The sequence below is a fragment of the Calonectris borealis genome, chromosome 28 (genome assembly GCF_964195595.1).
Source record: "Calonectris borealis chromosome 28, bCalBor7.hap1.2, whole genome shotgun sequence".
NCBI classification, from domain to species: Eukaryota; Metazoa; Chordata; class Aves; order Procellariiformes; family Procellariidae; genus Calonectris; species Calonectris borealis.
Window position 1 is genome coordinate 3,817,468 of NC_134339.1, and position 21,030 is coordinate 3,838,497.

At 64.0% G+C, this 21,030-nt stretch overlaps 2 protein-coding genes across 2 annotated transcripts; both read left to right on the forward strand.

Moving 5' to 3' along the window:
- Positions 1 to 101: 101 nt before the first annotated feature.
- Positions 102 to 12,116, forward strand: WDR18 (WD repeat domain 18). Its single transcript, XM_075175066.1, has 10 exons — positions 102 to 370; positions 2,082 to 2,192; positions 3,910 to 4,043; positions 4,572 to 4,713; positions 5,353 to 5,496; positions 5,734 to 5,798; positions 5,912 to 6,036; positions 9,459 to 9,625; positions 10,703 to 10,771; positions 11,064 to 12,116. The coding sequence occupies exons 1-10, from the start codon at positions 161 to 163 to the stop codon at positions 11,193 to 11,195; spliced, it is 1,299 nt and encodes a 432-aa protein (XP_075031167.1). The 5' UTR covers positions 102 to 160; the 3' UTR covers positions 11,196 to 12,116.
- A 2,019-nt stretch (positions 12,117 to 14,135) lies between these two features.
- Positions 14,136 to 20,693, forward strand: GRIN3B (glutamate ionotropic receptor NMDA type subunit 3B). The gene is made up of 9 exons (XM_075175468.1): positions 14,136 to 14,594; positions 16,042 to 16,634; positions 17,135 to 18,185; positions 18,594 to 18,739; positions 18,864 to 18,979; positions 19,198 to 19,349; positions 19,439 to 19,603; positions 19,759 to 19,826; positions 19,956 to 20,693. The coding sequence occupies exons 1-9, from the start codon at positions 14,136 to 14,138 to the stop codon at positions 20,290 to 20,292; spliced, it is 3,087 nt and encodes a 1,028-aa protein (XP_075031569.1). The 3' UTR covers positions 20,293 to 20,693.
- The last annotated feature ends 337 nt before the right edge of the window (positions 20,694 to 21,030 follow it).

A 21,030-nucleotide genomic window follows, 5' to 3' on the forward strand; every position in this document is an offset into this window, starting at 1 on the left:
GCTTCCTGCCGCGTGCGGGCGCTGCGGCGGCTCCCGCCCCGCGCAGCCGCGCGACCACGGCGGCGCCGCTCTTGGTTGGCCGCCGCCACGCCGGCGGGCGGAGGGAGGGCGGCGCTCTAGGCGGCCGCCGCGCTCTCTCTGGCCCTGGCGGACCGCGAAGATGGCGGCGCCCATGGAGGTGGCGCTGGTGTCGGACGCCGCCGGGCCGCTCTGCAACTGCTCGGTCTGGGAGCTGCACTCGGGCTCCGCCCTGCCCGGTTACCGCGGCGGCAACAGCGGGCCGCGCGGGTTAGCGCTGCTGGGCGGCGAGCACCTGCTGGGGGCCCAGCTCGGCAAGAGCTACATCAACGTCTGGGAGCTCCAGAGGAAGGTACCGGCGCGGCGGGCGGGCGCGGGAGGCCTCGGCTCGGGGGGCGCCCCCGGGCCCCGCGGAGGGACCCCCCGTCCCTGTGGGGATGCGCCAGGGCCTCCTTCCCTGGAGACCCCGCGTCTCTGTAGTGGGGGCCCCTCTCCCCATAGAGACCCCCCGTCTCTGTGGCCAGACCCCCCCCAAAACCCCTCTCCCGATAGAGACCCCCCGTCTCTGTGGCCAGACCCCCCCCAGGGCCCCTCTCCTCATAGAGACCCCCCGTCTCTGTGGCCAGACCCCCCCCAGGGCCCCTCTCCCCCCATAGAGACCCCCCGTCTCTGTGGCCAGACCCCCCCCAGGGCCCCTCTCCCCATAGAGACCCCCTGTCTCTGTGGCCAGACCCTCCCCCCCCAGGGCCCCTCTCTCCATACAAGCCCCCCGTCTCTGTGGCCAGACCCCCAGGTCACCTCCCTCTATAATGACCCCCATCACCCCGGGCAGATGCCTGACCCCCCTCTCTCTGCAGAGACCCCCCCAGTGATACCCCTGAGCCTTCCATCTCCGGGGGACTTGCCTGCAGCCCCCTCCCCGCCTTGCCCCCCCGCGGGGTCATGGATTCCATAAGTCCCAGCTCCCTTCTTGGGATCCCGGCTGATCGCATGGAAATCACCAGGAAAGGTGTTTCCTGCGGGAGGAATCGGCTGTTGGGCTCCTCTCCGGGCCGGCGTCCCCCCAGCCGTGCCCAGGCCATGTCCCCCTCCCCGCGGCTCCCCTTCCCGAGGCTGGAAAGGAGCGGCACGGCTCCCCGGGCTGCCCAGCAACGCGACCATCCCTGTTGAGGCAGAGCTGGGGGGGATGCGGGTGCCCCGCGCCTGGGCCCACTTCGCCTGAAGCCTCCTGTCGCCTCGGTCCGTTCTCTGCGCCTTCCAGCAAAAAATGGAAGACTAAACACAGCCGGACAAACCTCACGCCCTACACAGCCGTACCCCTTCCTCCTCCTGCTAGCCACATCCCGCTTGTGCTTAAACTGTGTGGGGCAGTAGCAAAGACAGCCGTCATTTCTCCGTTCCCTGTCGTTCCCCTCAGTTTTGCTGCAGAGAGCAGCAGCAGCCGGTGGGTTTCAGCACACGCGGCCCCTGCGCTGCCACAGCTCAGGGTCTGTTTTTTCCCGTTCCCCCGAGCTGTGAGGAGCTGCTCTCAGACCTGCTGCTTGTTCTCCCGGGCTGTGAGCTCACATCCTTTTTTTTTTTTATTTTTTATCAGTGTTATTTTGCTGTAATCTTCCGAGCCTGTTTTCTGCTGAATCTCCAAGATTCCCCAGCTGTGGAGCATAACTGCATCCAGATCCTTTGCCTTTCGGTACCTCTCCTGCTGCGTGTGGCTGGAGCTCTGGGGGTAGAGGAGGGTGGGAGAGGAATTTACCTTTTCCCTGCAGGGCTAAACACGAAGCAACTGCAACAAAACCAGCAAAATGCAGAGCAATTCGATGTGATTTGCACATATGGACTGTGCTCCTCCATCATCTTCCTCTTCAGCATTGACTCTCCGAACCGCGGCACTGCTGATGTGGGTTGAGGTCGTGGCTCAAACGCAGGCGGCCGCAGCGCGTCGGACGCTGCCTGAGCTGCCCCTTCTCCCACGGGCCGGTCTCAACTGATCCAGGGTCTTTTTTCTCTCTCCCTCCCGTACTCCAGCCCCTACTGAAGGGTCTCTGTGTTCTTTGTGTCCCCAGGACCAGCTCCAGCAGAAGATCATTTGCCCTGGGCCGGTGACCTGCCTGACGGCTTCTCCCAACGGGCTCTACATCTTGGCTGGGGTTGCTGAGAGCATCTACCTGTGGGAGGTAAGGGGGGCTGCCAGCCGGCCCGGGGAATGGGGATGTAGAGATTCCCATCCTGTACAGTTAACGAGTGCCTTTGTCCCGTCAGGTGTCATTAAATCCACATTATCTGGGCTCCACAGCGGGGCGAAGGCTTGGCTGGGTCACGTACGTTACGGTGTCGCTGGTGCGGTCTGGGCTCCCTGTTGCCCCGAGGGACTGGGGCTCCGTGGGCGTGCAGACCACGGGGCAGCTCGTCAAAGCAGGGAGGAAAGGGAATTGTGGTGGGAGTTGCTGGATGAGGCTTAGGTCTGTTCTTTCCTTCTCTTTCCAAGCTGCTACAGGTGCCGCAGGGATCAGATGTTGCTCCCTCAAAGCAGAAACACAGGACCGCGTTTTCCTTTCGCGCTTCTTCCACGTTTCAGCCTAATATTTGTATGTGACTTGTGTGATCTGGATGTCTGCAGAGACTGCTGTGCTCTGGTCATCATCCTTCTATTTTTAATTAGTGCTGTGTTACGTGGGGATTACGCTACGTTTTAAGCACTTCACCAAGCAAATAAAAGAACAAGCTTGTTCTGAGCCCTGGGATTAAACACCGAGATGTCTAACCAGGAAAACTCTCAGTCCTGGGGGCTGTTTCTGAGCCTTGTTACGTGGGCAGCAATATCTTAATTTATCAGATTCTTCTTTTAAAAATGTGCTTGTGGCAATGTTGGAAAAAAAGCCCTCACAAGGAATGCTGGGCTGAGACTGCAGCACGTGGGAGTTACTCGCTCGTGATGCTCCGAGCTGGTCTCTGCTCTGCTTCATCTGCAGAACGTGGCCCTTTCCGTCTGCCCCCAGCTAGCCTTGCCTTGCAAACGCTTCCGAGCGTCTGCCTGGAGTGGGTGACGGCACTGTCCTCCTGGCAGAGGGAACAGGCACCTTGGAGAGGCTGCGTGGAAACCATCGTAGAGCTGGAAATGGGCCCAAGAGCCCTAGTTTTGTGCCTTCTCTGTGAAACCACTTGTTCTCCATTGAATTGCAATTTGGTTTTATTTTTAGGTGTAATTCAGACAACGAGAGGGAGTCGATTCTGTTCCTTTATACAGGGTTCCCTCGCTGCCTCCCTAGTTCCCTCCCTATCTGCAGTGTTGCCTTACAACAAGAAAAGCTCCGGGTTTAGGGGACTCCTTGCCCACCCTAACGCCTCCGTTGGCCCGAGACGGTGCAGCCGTGCTGGAATGCAACAACCCCTGGGGTGGCACACAGCCTCCTGCTTTCGTAACCCCCGCAGCCGTCTTGTTAGATGTGGGAGGTTGGAAGTGGCCATCACAGTAATACTAACAGTAAACAGGAAATGTTTACTGCACCCTTGTGCCTTGACTAGAGAAACGGCACTGGCATCACTAGGTTCCAGAGTTAACGTGGGCAGGACCTCTTCAAACTGTCTTCTGCTGTATTTACCTTCAGTCATAAGCGTATGTGATTGTACCGGTTGCACCTTGACTGTGTCGGTTGCCATCAGTGAGGTGCCAATGGGCTCGACCTTCCCTTTTCACTCCGCTTGCCGCCTCCGCTTGCAGCTCCACGGCGCGGGGTCTCTCCGCTCTGCTCGCGCCTGGCACAGCAGCACCCAGCTGGGGATGGAGCTGCAGGTGCTGTTGCACCCACAACCGTTGAGGGCAGGGCGCTACGTTATTCTGGGGCATCTCAGTGCTCCTTTCTTAATATTCTCCTGCCCTTTCCCTTGCTCTAGGTCTCCAACGGGAACCTCCTAGCCATCCTGAACCGACACTACCAGGACCTCACATGCCTCTGCTTTACTGACGACAGCAGCCACTTTCTCTCAGGGGCAAAGGACTGTCTGGCCCTGGTGTGGAACCTTTACAGGTAACGGTGGCCCGCGGGGAGGTCTCAGCCCATTCGTACGGGGCACAGGGAGCATCTGGGCGAGGAATATTAGAACAAGAGATCAGCCACCGCTTCCCGGAGGCGGAATCAGCTCTGCCTAAGCCCGTGTGTCTAAGCTGCTCGTAAAGCCTGTGCCCTCCTTAGGCGGCTGTTCCACTGTTGTTATCCTCGCTGCCAGAGAGGTTTTTTCCTAGTGTCTCATCTGAGTTTCCCAAGCTGTGGCATATGGCTCTGACTTCTTTTCCCTGCTTGACACAGAGTGGATTGTGCCCTTTCCCTGCTAATGGCAGCTGAGGTCTCTGTGTCCTCTGGGATGGCCCTTGACCTCGGTATCGCCTGTGCTGTGGCTGCTGACAGCTTCTGTGTCCTGCTTGGTCCTTGCGGGAGAGCCATCGCGGAGGAAGCAGAGCCTTGGCCAGCTCCCCTCGCAGCCGCTTTGCTCTGGCATCCCCAGCGTTGCTCTCGCTGACCAGCCGTGCCAACCCGTCTCTCTGTTCTCCCCTACAGCGTGCTGCAGGCAGAGCCCTCCCAGATCCCCGACCCTCGCCACGTGTGGTCCCGACACAGCCTCCCCATCACGGACTTGTGCTGTGGCTTTGGAGGGCCCTTGGCACGAGCTGCCACAGCCTCCCTTGACCAGACAGCGAAGGTAAGGCTCGGCTCCGTCCCACTGAACAAGAGTCCCAGAGGTGCGCAGGCACCAGGGGGTTAAAGCAGAGTTTCTGCTGGGCTGCAGCAAAGCTGTCGGTGAGGGTTGCAGTAGCTGAATTTCTTGGCTGTCTCTGTGATGACTCAGAGCTGCCAGACCTAGTGGGCTTTGCCTCTCCAAACACCAGCAGTTTCTCTGCACCTGCCCTCGGGCTGGGCCTCCGCGTGCTTTACAGCCCCTCTTCTGCTGGGGAATGTTGGGGTCAGCGCCTCTGATTCCCCTCGCTGACGTCCTTTAGTCTCGAGGGGCAGGACCGGAGCAGGCTGGAACCCGGAGCCCGCAGCCTGCTCCTCCTGCCTTGCCGAGAGGGGTCTGCCCAGGGGGGCAGGACGGGCACGCGAGGGGGTTAAGGGCTGTTTCGGAGCTGCCTGGGAAACTCGTCTCATGGTGATGAAGAGGCTGATCCTGGATCTTCCCAGTCTTATGCCTTGGACTGAGTTTCCCCATCCGCAGCAAGGAGGGGATGCCAGTGCATGCTGCCAGCTTGCCGCTGGGCAGGCGCTGATAAGCGGCAGCGTGTTCCTCCAATCCTGCCCTGAACATTTAAGCCCCTAATTCTCCTGTACCCTCTCACTCCAGCTCTGGGAAATCTCATCTGGGGAGCTCTTGCTGTCTGTCCTCTTCGATGTGGGGATCATGGCTGTGACTCTTGACCTCTCCGAGTATCACATGTTCTGCGGCGGCATGGACGGATCCATCTTCCAGGTTGACCTCTGTGCCTGGGTGAGTGCGTGGGGCTGCGGATCTGCTCAGTGCTGCTGTCGTGCAGCCCAGCCTTGACGTGGCACCCTCAGCTACTGTCACCTCCCCGCCTACGTGACTGGTGTGACCTGCCAGGGCGTGGGAGGGCCTGGGTTCCCCTGTATCTCCTCTGCCCCCTCCAGACACGGTGATGAACCTGCTGGCTTCAGTCTTCCTGAACTTAAACTGCTTTCTCCCTTCCTTCCTTCATTTTTGCAGCCGGTCCAGAGAGACCGGACCTTCCAGACAGAGCGGGAGAACGGGAAGGTCTTCAAAGGGCACAGGTGAGGGACCAGACATACCTACCAAACACTTCATCGCCCCCGTCTGCCCACCTCACCGGTTTCTGGCAGTCCTCGGGTCATCCTGAGTTTAAACTTCCTTTTCCCCATTCCAGAAACCAGGTGACGTGTCTGTCGGTCTCCACGGATGGCAGCCTGCTGCTTTCCGGCTCACATGACGAAACAGTCCGGCTGTGGGACATCCAGAGCAAGCAGTGCCTGAAGACGATGAATCACAAAGGTAGGCATGCCCTTATCTCCGGGATCCTTTCCTCCTCAACTGCCAAAGGCCACTGCTGTCTCACTTCTGCTGCTCTGATGCTGCCCTGGGCACTTCAGGCATTTCTCTGCTACTTGCTTCACACCTCCAGGAAGGGTAGAGGCATTAGAGGGACGCCTTAGCTGTCTGGAGTAATGTTTTGACCTTGCCCGTGTCTGTTAACACCCCCCCTGTGCACTGTCAGGGAGTGAGTCATAGATTTCACCCTGCCGCTGAGGACATCCAGGATCTTCCTTCTTGTTTTCCAAAGGGAGCGATTGCCCCACACGCACCCTAATGCCCGGGGAGGCTGTGGGAGGATGTGTCTGGAGAAGAGACTGTCTCTGTGACCCCAGCAACGAGCACCCATGAGCTCATTAGGCCTGAAGTGAATCTGATATAAGCAGTCGTCTGGGATTTCAGTCTAATGGCTCCGATAAACCATGCAAACAAACCTTTACAGGCTCAGATCAGCAATTAGGTGCCTCAGAGCAGCGGATGATTTAGCCCTGTTGCATTTGAGCTGTTGTTAACAGCGGATTTCTTCTATCATTGTGGTGGTCTCTGGTCTCTTAACACCGCTCTCGCTGGTGGGGCTGGCCTCGCTGGGCACTGCCTAAAACCCACCCAGAAGGCAACGGTGGTGGAAGTCAGACCCTGTTCCCCTGCGATGCTGCCCCTGGACAGAGGTGGGCAACCTGGTGCCCCAGGGCAGTCGCTGAAAGCCAGGCTGCCTGCAGACCCTTTCTTTTTTGCCTTTCGCTGCCGAGGACCGTTTCTAATGGGGACCTACTGCAGCGCCCATCCAGCCTTGCTCCGCTAGCCCTAGAGGGGTGAAAGCAGGCAAAATCTGAGCTGTGTGAGTCATCAGAGGAGGGGGGGGCAAGCTTTCACTGCGAGCCAGGCATCAAAACACTCCTTGAGGCTGCAGGGCAGTGCGGATGGACGCGAGCTCTTCCCGTGAGGGGCAGGACCAGGCTGACCGTGCCGCTGGGTGCTGGGACCATGAGGTGTGGGTGCTTTCTGCAGCCTCCGCTGGCTCGCTTCTTCCTGCCAGCAGGGATTTGGCTTCCCCGGGGCAGCCCTGGCACCAGTACCACCCTGCCCAGGAGCGGGGTGGGAGCTGTGTTGTGGATCAGGAGCTGCCATCCAGGAGAGCCCACCACCAGAGAGCTGTACTGTAGGCGGAGGGTCCCCCCCTGCGTCGGGGGCTCTGCGGCTCTTCTATCGCAGCGCTGCCTCTCTTCAGCAGCCGTGCCACCCCGTCTTAGTGGGGCAGCGCATTCCCTGCAGCGCTGGTTTCCAGCGGGTCACCATCTCCCCTTGGCCTTTCGGAGCGGTGACGTGAGCCTCCCGGCAAGATCTGTTCCCTGCTGCTGCCCTGCTCGCCCTTCCAGCAGGTTCCCTGAGACTTTCCCTTCCCAAGGCAGGGATGACGTGGGTTTTTCTGCTGCAGCTGAAAACCTCCAGCCTGGTGTGCTTGGGAGGGCAAGGTCCCTCTGCTCGCAGGGCAGAGCGGGCAGCTGGGGGCAAGGCAGGAACCGCTGCCCTCCCCAGATGAGGGTGCTGCAAATAGATCGGAGAGGTTGGAGCATGGCTCAGGGCTCGAGAGGAGCGTGGCTGTGCGGAGCAGGACAGATGCGGGGGGCTTTTCCAGCAAGGTTTGCTTGTCCTTGACGGGGGCGGGCAGGCGGGGAGGTAGAGCATGGGCAAGCAGATGGACTTTGAGAAATTGGGCTGCTGCTCTCGGGTAATGAGCTGTGACTGTGCCAGGCAAAGCAGGGCCGTTCCCGGTCACCCAGCGAGGCTGGCACCGCTCCGAGGGGAAGCAGGGGACCTCTGGGATGGGGAGGCCAGCGCTCCCCGGTTCTTTTGCCAGCACTGCCCTAAAATCCCTCCGGGCCTCGGTTCCTGTCCGGTCACACAAGCTCCGTCCTTTTCTCTGCAAACACCGTGTGGCACAGACCGTCCCCGAGGGCTCGTTCGTGCAAGGCCACCCTGGGGATGTCCCAGCCGATCCATCCTGCCGGCAACTGCCGGTGTTGGGAGCCGGATTATTTATTCTCCCCCCGTTGAGTCCAGTCCCTCTGCCGCCACTGGCAGGGTGTCACCCACCACTCGGTGCCCGAGCCATCGTGACAAGTGGGGGTTGGATGGGACTTGCACCTGCACTGGGGCCCAAAGGTGGCTGGGGGGTCTGCGCCTGGATGGTGACCAGATTTGGGGATCTGTGGGCTAATTCATGAGCTTTTCTCCACTCCATTTTTTTTTTGTCCCTTCCTTTCAAACTGCTCCTCGAATTGCCAGTGAACCAGCAGCGGTAATCTCACTAATGGATATTTTCATAAGAAGCATCAAACGTCTTGAGTTTAGGGAGGGAGCAAGAATAAAACAAATGGTTTGTTACAGCAAAGTGTTGGCAAAGAGCAGCTTCGGGGCCAGCCTGGGACTGCTGGCAAGCAGCTTCTGGACCGAGTATTCAGTGGAGCCTTTGCTTTGCCAGTGGGATCCAGCCTTGGATCCCGGGAGCGTCAGGCTTTGGAGCAGGCTCTGGTCTAGCTGGAGGGGGAGATGATGGCAAGAGAGCCCTCGTCCGCATCAGAGGTGCTTTTGTCCATCTCCTCTGCAGAGACTGAAAGCCTCGGGCGGCTCTGAGCCCCTGCGGGGCCCCCCCGGGCTCCCTCCTTCGCAGCCCCCTCCTGCACTTTTCCCTGCTGCCTTTGGCGGGGACGCTGGGCGGGCGCTGCGGCAGCCTGCCTCCGCTCAGGTGCATCTGGATCCTTTTAACCTTTCTCTTTTGCGCTGTCGAGTTTGGCCGGGGGAAGATGTATGGTTGGGGATTTATTAGCGGTGACTGAACTGCTCTGCTCGCGCACAAGCCCGCTGGAGGCATGCTGCAGGCAGCGTGGGGGGCTTCGGGGGGCTGGGGGGTCGCTGTGTCTGTCGGGGAGAGGTTTGGGGCGTGGGGGGCAGCGGTGGGAGTTCACCAGCGAGCACGAGTTTGGAAGGGGGGGTGGCGGGGGCTGCTGACAAAAAGCAGCAGCCTGTGTGGGTAAATGCAGTAATTAAAGCACTCATTAGCTCTGGCAAACGAGAGTGTGTGATAGATCATTGCAGGAGACAGCTGCGAGAGCGGCAGCCGCTGATGGATGGCTGGCTCTGCGGAGGACGGCCGGGCCGCCCCGCTCCTCCCCACCGGGCCCAGGCTGCGGAGCCGCGTCCCCACTCCCCACCGCCAAGGACGGGGAGAGGGGCTCTTCCTCTTCCCAGGTGCTGGGGAGGAAGGCAGGAGGTCTGGCAGCTGCCTGCGCCACGGGTTGTACTCTGTTCTCGGACGCTAGGCAAGAGGCAACCCCGCCGGAGGGGGGAAGTCTGACCCGTCCCCTCCTCTTGTCCCGTCCCAGGTCCGGTTACAAACGCCTTCATAGTGCTGGCCCCAGCCAACATGTTCAACCCGGACGGGAAACCCAGCGTGCCTCTCCCCAAATTCAGCAAACACCTCCACGGCACCGAGAGTAACGACGAGCAGGGGAGCGAGGGAGTGACGCTGCGCCTCGGGCTCCACCAGCAGGTACCGGGGACGAGCAAGCTGCTGGGGAGGGGGAGACGGAGGTCGGGCGGGGGGGTCTGTGCCCGGAGGGTGCAAAATTTCTCCTCCAGCCAAAGCAGCGGCAGTGGCTGGTCGGTGCTGATCCGCTGCTGATGGGGAGCAGCTCCACGGCCTGTTCTGATCTTCCCCCATGCTACTAAACTTCCCCAAGTGCCGTTTTTTAAAGCAGTGGAATTGCCCCATTAACTGATTCGTGGTGGGAGCCTTGCAGGCAGGGAGCAGGCAGGCTCTTCCCTTGCTCTCAGCTGCGTCTGGGCTGCTCTCGGCTGGGGGAGAGGAGCCCCCAGACCGAGGTCTCCAATGGAGCCGGGTCCTAGCTGGGGCGCAGGGTGTCCCTTTGAAGTCACCCCAGCGTGACCGTCCCCAGGCAGGGGGGTATCCTGCACCATCCATGATCACAGGCTCCCTGCGTGCCGTGCCGGTCCGTCTGTCCCCTGGCCTCTCTGCCGGCAGTCCCAGAGCTTCTCTCTGTCCGCGTCTGTCCCCGGGCGAGCCACAGCCCTGCCACGGCTGATGGATGCGCTGTTGGCTGGTCCAGGAGGGGCTGTTTGCCCGCTGCTCGGCGGAGAGGATGGCACGCCGGCGGTGCAGGGCCAGCTCAGGTGCTGCTTTGGAAATGTCGGTCCTGCGGTCAGTCGGGCTCCTCCGCTCGCAGCACGATGCCAGGGAGAGCAGCCTGCGGCGTGGCGAGCCCAGCGCTTCCCCCTGCCCGGGCAAAGGGTTCTGTCCGTGCCGGGAGAGGAGCGTGGCAGACCCCTGCACAAGGCACACTCGAGGGGACCGTTTTGGGCCCCCTGTCCCTGCCCAGCCCTGGGCACAGACCTTCCATTTTTGAAAGGGGCTGCAGCTCCAGCCAGGCTCTGCCAGTGCCGCAGCGTTGGCCGAACCCCGCTGGAGTCTCTGCTTGGTCGCTGCTTTGAGCTGCAGGGCTGGGGGCCGGGGGGGTTTCTTTGCCTACTCCAGCAGGGAACCCTGCCCGGGGGTTCTGGGAGAGGGCTGGGGTCTTCTGTATCAACGTCTCCTCTCTGGTCCCCGCAGGAATCTGGGGAGAGCTACCTGGAGAAGGCTGAGAAGATGTACTCGCAGATGTACTCAACAAGGGAAAAGGTGAGAGCTGCTCCGAGGCGGGGGAATCGCGTCCACCTGGTACAGATCCCTTGGGGGGGTCCTCTCTTCGGCTGAAGCGGTCCTTAGGGCACTGTGCAAAGCTGGGGGGAGGAACGAGCCCTGGAATTTGCTGATGACGTAGGCAGGAGGGGCTGCAGTTTGAGTAGGAGATGGAGGAGGGAGAGGACAAAAGAGTTGGGGATTTGCTGCTGTCCGGGGGAGCCCTCGCCTCCACTTCCCAGAGGTGAGACCCGGGTACCTGAAGCTTTTCTGTCGCGTTTTTCTGTCGCAGAACCTGGTGGGAGACCAGGAGCATCTGACGATCCAGGTGAGCGAGCTGGAAGAGGAGGTGAGCACCCTCCGGAAAATCAACAAGAACCTCTTTGACTTCTCCGCTCGCATCATCACCAAACCAGCCAAATGAAGAGGCACCCCCTGCCCTCACACCCCTCTGCCTCTCCCTGCCCAGCTCCTGGGGAAGAACCAGCCCGTCCTCGGGCACCTGCACACGCAGACGTGCAGGCACGCCTGGCTCGCGTCCCCGCCAGCACCTGGCAGACGCCGGAGCATTTGCCTGCTCGGTCTGGCGTCCGTTCGATGACACGGGACTGAGACGAGCGCGGGGGCTGCAGGGCTGCTGCGTGCGGGACAACACAGGGACCGTTTTCACCCCGATTCGCTGCTCGGTGCCGGCGGGGGCAGACTCGGAGCGGCCGGCTGCAGGAGGAGTGTCGCCAGCTCCAAGGGAGGGGTTCAGGATGCAGCTCCTGCTCTTTCCCTGTCTCTTCCCCTGGCCCTTTTTTTGTTTCTTTTCGTTACTTGACCCTGCAGTGCAGACAGAAAAGTGTTTTTCTCTTAATACCGGTTTGAGATTGGATTTTAGAGACCCCTTCCGCCCATCCCGCCCTGGAAAACGCTGCTCAGTATCGCCGGAGCCCTCACAGCCGGGATCCTGCTGTGGGCTTGTTCTGTTCTCGTGACAGTGGGGGCTGCGTGGGGACAGGCAGGGGGTCCCCGGGGTGCAGAGCCTGAAGACGGGACTCTCGCACCGCCCCGTCCATCCTCCTGGGCAGGAAGGCAGGGGGCTGTGGGGGGGCGTCCCTGGGCTCAGAGCGTGGGTGGTGGTTTTGGGGTGCGGGGCTGACTCCTTCAGGGAGGGGCGGGGGGGCCAGCAAGGTGCTATTTCCAATCTCGTAAGTTGACGATTTATATATATTTGGATCCAGCTACTTTGTTTTCACGGTGTTCTGGGGAATCGGCCTTTTGTATTGTCACGAGCATGGCAGCGGGGGTTGTGGGTTTTGTTTAGGTTTATTTTTTACATAAAAGATTTGTTTTTTATAGTGAAAGGTGCCTGAGCTTTTCTTTAACACCCCGCTGGTGGCCACAGGTCTCAATAACCCACCAGCACGTCCCCGCCGGGGCTGTCAGCAGGGAGCGGGGAAGCGATTTCGTGTCCGAGGGAAGCTGCGCTGCTCCCTCGTCTTTGCCCCGCGGTCCCTCCCTGTCCCCACGAGGCTTTGCCTCCCACCCACGGGGCTGGAAGGGGGGTCCCCTGGATCGTGGGGACCGTGGCCATCCCCCGTGCGCACCCACCACACCGGCCTGTTTAATACACCAGAAGTAAGCGCAGTTGATTTAAAGTGCACTTTAATAACGCAGCCGGCCGTGCAGACCGCGCTCCTGCCAGCTTGCTTAGATAATGCTTTTAGCTTAATAAGCGGCGTTTTCTTCTTTTGCTCCCCACCTTCCTCCTGACAGTTTGGATCAACGTTAATCGGCTCTGGGGAGCGTCAGCCCGAGGCAGGGGCTGCTGGCGGCGGGGGCTGCGGGGGGAGCGTGTCCCTGCCGCAGGGAGAGCCCCGAGGCCCCCCCGGGGCGGGCGGCAACCTGCGCCCTGCCAAGCCCAGGCCCGAGCCCTCCCTCCCAGTCATCCCACACTCTTTCCCAGTCCCCACCAGTGGGGTTCGTGTTGGGCTGTTGTGCTTGGGCAGGGAGGATGGGGTTCCCTGTGAGCCCCCTCCTGTGCTGCACCCGGGGAGAGGCTGGGGTTTGGGGGGGCTATTTCATGCCAAGAACCTCTTGGTCCCCCTCCCGCCCCAGCTCCTGCATGGGGCAGTGGATGCTGCTCCATGTTTATGCCCCGGGGAAGGAGCTGCCCAGGGTCGGGACCCTGCTCCGGGGGGGGGGACCAGCACCCCCTGACAAATCCAGCCCTGGCAGGATTTGCTCTGACGGCCTCCCCCCTCCAGGCCCATTTCCGCAAGGGGAATTCATTAGCTGTGACTCATTAAATTTGCCTGGTGATCAATATTTTTTGCCAGCTGGTATTTGGCTCCATTGCTCGCTTTCTTTCTCTTATTAATTTAGTTCTGACTCCCTGGCAGCCGATGGTTGTGCTGCTGGTAGCGAGGAGCCCCTGTGCCACGCCGTGCCTCAGTTTCCCTGGTGTAGACGAGGAGGGTGATGCTGCTTTCCTCCCCTGCGGAGGAAGGCTGCAAAGCTGCTGCGTGTCCGGCTGCGCTGCAGGAGCACGAGGCCGATCGCCCCTTCCCCACGCAACGGGACGGGCCCTGCGGCTCCGGGACCCCCCGATTTTGAGGCTGCGTCTCTGCGGAGGGATGGAGGGATCCGCTCGTGGCCTTTGCCGGGGGTGGGGGGCAGTTTACGGCTCCGAGCCCGGCTGAGCAACCGCCCTGAGGGGCTTTTCCCAGCCCGGGCGGTGGCGGGGAGCGCTGGCAACGCCGTCCGTGAGCGCCCGGCCGGAGGAAGAGGAGGAGGAGGAGGAGGAGGAGGAGGCGGAGGAAGGTCCCGGTGGTCCAAAGGCAGCCGGGACCCCCCTGGGAACCGCGGGGGTTCCTGTGCCGGGGCACCTCGTGCTCCCTCCCGGGGGACCCCACGGTCGCAGCCCTCGCACGGGCGGGTGGGGGCCCCGCTCTGCTGCGGGGTGCGGGGAGGGGGAGACCCGCGCCGCGCGTGGGCGTGGGCGAGTGCCAGGCCGGCGTGCGCGGGCGGGGGGAGCTGCGGGCGTGCCTGGCGCTGCGTGGGCCGCGCCCGGCGGGACCCACCGGGGGCTGTGGGGGCCGCCCGGACCCTTCCGCTCGGCTCGGGACCGGGGCCGGGGCGGGCGCCGCTGGCCGGGACCAGCGGCCAGGGTTGACGGCGCCGCGACGGGCGCTGCCCGCGGGGAGGCCGGCGGGACCCTGCCCGCCCCTCCCGCCCCTGCCCGCCCAGGCGGGCTGCGGAGCCGGGCGGGGTCGGCACCCGGAGACCCGCCCGGAGCCGCCCCCGCCCCCGGCCCGCCCCGGCGGGGCGCAGAGCGGCGGGGCCGGTGTGGGACCGGCGCGGGGCCGGTGCGGGGCCCATGGCGGGGCTGCGGGCGCTCTGGCTGCTGGCGGCGGCGCTGGGCGCGGTGGGGGGGCACCCGCAGCCCTGCCGCGTCCTGGCCCGCGCCGGCCCCGCCGTGCGCCTCGGGGCGCTGCTGCCGCCCGCCGCCCCCGCCCGCGCCCGGCTCCGCGCCGCGCTGGCCAGAGCCGCCGGTACCGGCCCCGGGGGCAGCCCCGGGGGGGGGCCCGGCCCCGGGGGGGCGGCGCTGCCCTACAACCTCAGCCTGGAGGTGGTGGCGGGCGCCCCGGCGGCGCGGGACCCGGGCTCGCTGGCGCGGTGGCTCTGCGGGGCGCTGGTGGTGCGCGGCGTGGCCGCCGTCCTGGCGCTGCCCCGCTCCCGCCGGGAGCTGCTCCAGCTCGACTTTCTCGCCGCCGCCCTCCAGATCCCCTTCGTCAGCCTCCTGGACGCCCGCGGGCCCCTGCCCTTCCGAGCGCAGGTAAGACCCGCACCCGTAGCCGCACCGGCCGGGCGCACCTCGCCGCCGGGACGCTCGGACGCGGCTGCGGCCACCGGGGCCGCCGGGGGGGACGCAGCTCTCCGTCCCTGCTCCCGTCCTTGCTTGCCGTGCCGGCTCCGTCCTTGCTCCCGTCCCGGCTCCATCCCTGCTCCCCTCCCGATCCTCATCCCGGCTCCATCTCGGCTCTAATCCAGGGGTCCCCCTCCCGGCTCCCCTCCCGGCTCAGTCCCGGCTCCTATCCCGATCCCCATTCTGACTCCAATCCCGGCTCTATCCCGGCCTCTCACCCTCACTGCATCCCCACTCCCTCCTGGCTCCATCCCATCCCCGTCCCGGCTCTATCCTGATCCTCATCCTGGGTCTATCCCAGCCTCATCCCGGGCCCCATCCTGGCCTCATCCTGGCTCTATCCTGGCCCCCATCACAGCTCTATCCCAGCCCCCTCCTGGCCCTCATTCCAGCCCCATCCTGGCTCTATCCCAGCCTCCATCCCAGCCCCCATCTCACCCCATCTCGTCTCTCTGCTGGCCCCCTGCCCAGCTCTATCCCAGCCCCATCCCAGCTCCCACTTCCAAGGCAACTTCCCTGGTTCCACCGGCAGCCCCGTGCCCCCCCAGCCCCAGTCCCAACCCCGGTCTGGCCCCAGAAGGGCTCCAGGGATGTGCCCTGGCGCTGGATCCCCGCAGTCCCCTGTGCCGCCCCGTTCAGCCCTGCTGTCCCAGGAGCGATGTCCGTATGCGCCGGTGCCACGTTTCGCAGCCCAAACCCTGCCAAGCCGAGACCTGTCCCAGCCCTGTGTCCTTGGGGCTGGATTTGTCCCTCTGCCTTCCCTGGGTACCTTCCCTGGGTACCTTCTGGGGACACACCACCTCCGCACGGGGCCGTACCGCATTTGGGCCCCTCCGCGTGCGCGCTGACCCCGGGCTGCGCCCGGGCAGAGGTGACTCCTCTCCTGGCACGTGGCAGGACCATGCCAGCCCCTGTCCCGCCAGCTTCTCCCCGGGGACGCCCGGGCAGGCGGCAAACATGTGCCACCCTCCCCGTGTGCTCGTCTGCTGCCTGGCGAGCGGCGTGTCCTTGGAGCGCGCCGGCTGCGGGGAGCTGCGGCAGCGCCTGGCTGGGAGCGTGAGACCCTCGTGCATGTGGGCAGGGGGATGCGCAACCCGCTGCTCGGGTGGCCATGAACCCCCTCGCCCAGCCCCTCTGGTCCCTGGGCATCCCTCCGGCTTCGTGGGTGAGTGCATGGCCAGCACTGGGTGGGGGGAACCATCTCCCCCAGCTGGGACGGGGCTGGGAGCGGGCAGGGAGCAGGCAGGAAGCGGGCAGGGAGCGCGGGGTGGTTCCAGGGCAGGAGAGACCATGTCTGGGCTCTTCCCACGGGCAGGAGCAGGGTGGGGGGACAGCCACAACCCCTGTGTGTCGGCAGAGCCCTTTCCACTTCCACATGGAGCGGCAGAGCTCGCTGGAGACGCTGGTGGACGTGCTGGTGAGCGTCCTGCAGGCCAACGACTGGCAGGAGACCAACCTGGTGCTCTGCCACCCCTGGGACGTCTCCGGCTTCCTCGGCCTCTGGGCCCGCCGCTCCCAGCTCTTCCTCCGCACCGTCCTGGACCTTGGCTACCTGGACGAGCCCGGGGCCACCCTTCGGCAGCACGGGGAGCGCTTCAGGGCTCTCTCCAGCCCCGTGCTGGTGCTCGGCTGCGACCTGCGGCGCGCTCGGCTCATCTTCCGGGTGGCTGAGGAGTCGGGGCTGCTGCTGCAGGAGTTTCACTGGATGCTGGGCTCCCCGCTCAGCGCCGGCGAGCTGCAGACCGAGGGGCTGCCCCTGGGGCTGCTGGCTTACGGGGAGGTCAACCGGCCGCCGCTGGAGCTCTTCATCCAGGACGCGGTGGAGCTGGTGTCCCGGGCCATCGCCAGCGCCGCTCGCGTCCGTCCCGACCTGGCTCTCCTGCAGACGACGGTGAACTGCAACGACAGGCGCCGAGCGGACGGCGAGTCCTCGGGGCTCTTCCTCTCCCGGTAAGGGAGGTGCTGTGGGTGCCACTTTCCCCCACCCCAGCTCCATCATATTGGGGTGCACGAGGGGGCTGTGCCCCAGCCCCGGGATGGGGCGAGGGCAGAGCTGGGGGAACCCAGGGCTCAGTGTGCGGAGCCCAGCGCAGTCCCCAGTGTGTGCAGCCACCACGGTGGGGCTCTGCTCCCCCCGGTCCCCACTGCCCCCCCTCCGGGACACCATTTGTGCTGGCTGCACGGGGGGCGGGGGGGAACATGTCACTTCAGATCTCCCTAATGCTGCCCGAGCATGGTTGCTCTATAAATATTAATAATGCTTGGCCCTGCCAGCACAGCGAGCTGCAGGGCAGCAGCAGCGGGGCCGGATCCTGCTGCTCCTCCCTGTCCTTGTCTGTGTCCGTCAGCCACCTCCTGCTCCCGGCCCCAAGCCCTGTCCCTCGCTCCTCCTGGCCGTGGCCCTGGAGCTGGTGACGTTGAAGCTGTGACACCTTCTACCCCCCCGCCAGGTTCCTGGCCAACGCGTCCTTCCACGGCCGGACGGGGCCCGTGCGCATGGAGAACGCGACGCTGGTGCGCCCGGAGCAGCAGTACCGCGTCTGGAGCCTGCGGCGGGACTCGTGGGGGGAGCCCACCTGGGTGACGGTGGGCACGTGGCGGCACGGCAAGCTGGAGCTGGAGGAGAGCGCGTGGCAGAGCCATCGCCAGCGCAAGAGCCCCGGCGAGGGGCCCGGAGGGGCCCGCGTGAGGCTGCGGGTGGTGACGCTGGTGGAGCACCCCTTCGTCTTCACCAGGGAGGCAGATGAGGATGGGAGCTGCCCGGCTGGGCAGCTCTGCCTGGACCCCGGCACCAACGATTCGGCTGTGCTGGACACCCTCTTCGAGGAGCTCGGCACCGACAACGGCTCGGTGCCACGGGCGTACAAGAAGTGCTGCTACGGTTACTGCATCGACCTGCTGGAGAAGCTGGCCGAGGACGTGCCCTTTGACTTTGAGCTCTACATCGTGGGTGATGGGAAATACGGGGCCTGGAAGAACGGGCGCTGGACGGGGCTGGTGGGGGACCTGCTCAGCGGCACGGCCCACATGGCCGTCACCTCCTTCAGCATCAACTCGGCGCGGAGCAAAGTCATCGACTTCACCAGCCCCTTCTTCTCCACCAGCCTGGGCATCCTGGTGAGGACCAAGGACACAGCGTCGCCTATTGGGGCCTTCATGTGGCCCTTGCATTGGACCATGTGGGTGGGCATCTTCGTGGCCCTGCACATGATGGCACTCTTCCTCACCCTGTACGAGTGGAAGAGCCCCTACGGCATGACTCCCCACGGCCGCAACCGCATGAAGATCTTCTCCTACTCCTCAGCCCTCAACCTCTGCTATGCCATCCTCTTTGGGCGCACCGTGTCCAGCAAGACGCCCAAGTGCTGCACTGGCCGCTTCCTCATGAACCTCTGGGCCATCTTCTGCCTCCTGGTGCTCTCCAGCTACACGGCCAACCTTGCGGCCGTCATGGTGGGGGATAAGACCTTCGAGGAGCTCTCGGGCATCCACGACCCAAAGGTAAGAGAGTGTCTGGGCTGCTTCAGATGGGGTGAGATGGGGCTGAGGTCCAGGGAAGGGGGTGGTGGGGGTGTCTGTGGGGATGTCTGCTGCATCTTCCCTGGTGGGATGAGCGTGAAAGGTCTCCCCAGCCCCGGTCCTGCAGCACAGCCCCTCCCGAGGCTCTGAGGGTCTCCCCCCCCACCCTGTGTTTAATCCTGGCCTCAGCTGCAGGGTGGGGGAGAAGTTCACGCTGCGGGGGACTCTTTGCCAGACACCCTGCAAGAGCTGCTGCATCTCCATGGGCTGCCCAGACCCCTGCCCCAGCCCGGGGCTGCACGTGCTGAGGGCTCGGGGACATGAACCAGGGAGCCGGGGGCTGTTCCCGCCTGGCCGGGGGGGTACTGATGCTCTGGTGCCTCCTTCCAGCTGCATCACCCCTCGCAGGGCTTCCGCTTCGGCACGGTGTGGGAGAGCAGCGCTGAGGAGTACATCAAGAAGAGCTTCCCGGAGATGCACGAGCACATGCGGCGCTACAACGTCCCCACCACCCCCGCCGGCGTCACCATGCTCAAGTGAGGGGTGGGGAGGGCATGGGGAGGGGGGGGGTCCCCTCCTTTTACCCCTCCTAGGGCAGACATTGCCCCCAGGGAAGGGGGGAGCAGCCCCCTCCCTGAGGGTCCCCCTGCGTTGGTGCAGGACGGAGCCGCCCAAGCTCAACGCCTTCATCATGGACAAGTCTCTGCTGGACTACGAGGTCTCCATCGACTCCGACTGCAAACTGCTCACCGTGGGCAAACCCTTCGCCATTGAAGGTTGGGGGGGGGCTGCAGCGGTGGGGGGGTTGCGTGCGTGTGTGTACACGTGTGTGTGTGTACACACATGTGTGTGTGTACACGTGTGTGTGTGCTCTGGCTGCGTCTGGGATGGGGCCATGCCCTGTCATGGCTGTGCAGGGTGGGGAAGGTGCCCGCTCCGTGCCCCCTCCTCCAACCCCAGCACTGCCGCTCTCTCCCCCCCTCACCGGGGCCAGGCTACGGCATCGGCCTCCCCCAGAACTCGCCGCTGACCTCCAACATCTCCGAGTTCATCAGCCGCTACAAGTCAGCCGGGTTCATCGACCTCCTGCATGACAAGTGGTACAAGATGGTGCCCTGCGGCAAGCGCGTCTTCGCCGTCACGGAGGTGCGGACGGCCGGGCCCTCGGCTGGGGGGGCTCTGGGGGTCTGGCCCCCCCCTCCCCCAGCCCGGCTGACACCCCCCACTCCCCGCAGACCCTGCAGATGGGCATCTACCACTTCTCGGGGCTCTTTGTGCTGCTGTGCATTGGGCTCAGTGGCTCCCTGCTCACCTCGCTGGGCGAGCACGTCTTCTACCGCCTCGTCCTGCCCCGCATCAAGCGCCAGAAGAAATTCAACTACTGGCTGCACACGAGCCAGGTGGGGCCAGCGGGAACGGGCTCCCCCAGCACCCAAAAGACCCCCCCCTCATGCCGCTGCTCCCTCTTCCCGTGCGCAACCTCTGCCCTCCTCCAGCCCCAGACCGTCACCCCTGGACCATTACCCCCATTTCACTCTTCCCTGGTTCCCCACAGAAAATCCACCGGGCTCTGAACATGGGCACAGAGGAGCAGAAAAGCCAGCAGCTGAGCTTGGAGCAGAGGTACAGCCAGGGCTGCTCACCTCCTCCTCTTCCTCCTCCTCCCTGTGGGCACCCACTGTCCCAGGGGGACACAGAGGGACCTCCCAGCCACCAGCTCCCTGCTCAACCCTTCTATCCCTCCCCAAAAAGGTGCGACCGCCAGCCGAAGCAGGCGCCGGTGGCGGGGCAGCCCTGGAGCACCCTGCGGAAGGAGGCACGGCGGGTGCGCTTCCAGCTGGACAAAGCCCCCCCCGAGGGCGAGAGGTCCCTGCGACACGCCGGGAACGGGCGGGCACTGCGGCCCCCAGACAGGGTGGCCGGTGAGAGCGAGCTCCAGGAGCTGGAGGAGAAGATCCAGGAGATGCGGGACCAGCTGCGCGCGGCCCTGGTGAGGAAGAGCGAGCTGGTGGCCGTGCTGGGCACGGCGAAGAGCGGCCGGGCACTGCCCGCCCCGCCGGCTGCGGAGGAGCCCTGGGAGGAGAGGTGATGCGGGACGGGGGGGCCGGGGCAGCGCTGGGCCCGCTCCCGGGGCGGGGAGGCGGCAGGCAGCCCCCCAGCACACCCCAGGTCCGGCTCTCTGCAGCCAGCGGGGCAGGGCAGACCACCACCCGCTCCCGTTGCTCGGAGCGGGAGCAAAGAGATGAAAAAAGGCCCTTTGGGTGGTAGGATAGAGGGGGCATGTCCTGGGGCTGCCTCCCGGCTCTGGGGCGTTCATCTCTTCCTCACCTCCCTCCTCCCATCCCGCTGACGACGGGGGTTTCAACTGCAGCCACCAGCCTTAGGTGAGGGGGTTTATTCTGGGGGAAGGCAGGGGGTCAGGATGAGATGAGAGGCCCCTGCAGAACGAGAAGGAACTGCAGCAGTTCTGCGGGCAGACCCTTCAGCAACGCTGCGTTTTTAATCCATGTAAATAAAGATGATGGAGAAAAAGAAAGTCTGTTTTTTTCTCTTCCAGCTGCATCCTAAATGCAGCAAGGCTCAGGGTGAGGGTTACCCTTCCCCTCCCTCCTCCGCAGGGACACCCCGGCCCAGCTCAGCCGTGACTAGGAGGAGGAGGAGGAAGGCGAGTAGCCCTCATCTCACAGTGCGCTGATGTGGCAGCAGGACAGGCCAAGACCCGAACCTCCCCTCCGGGAGAGCCAGCTCCAGGGCAGCAAAGCCGGGCTGATCTCCAGAGCCGCCGCAAACCAGAAACGGCGTCTTCCTGGGGCAGACGGTGAGAGAT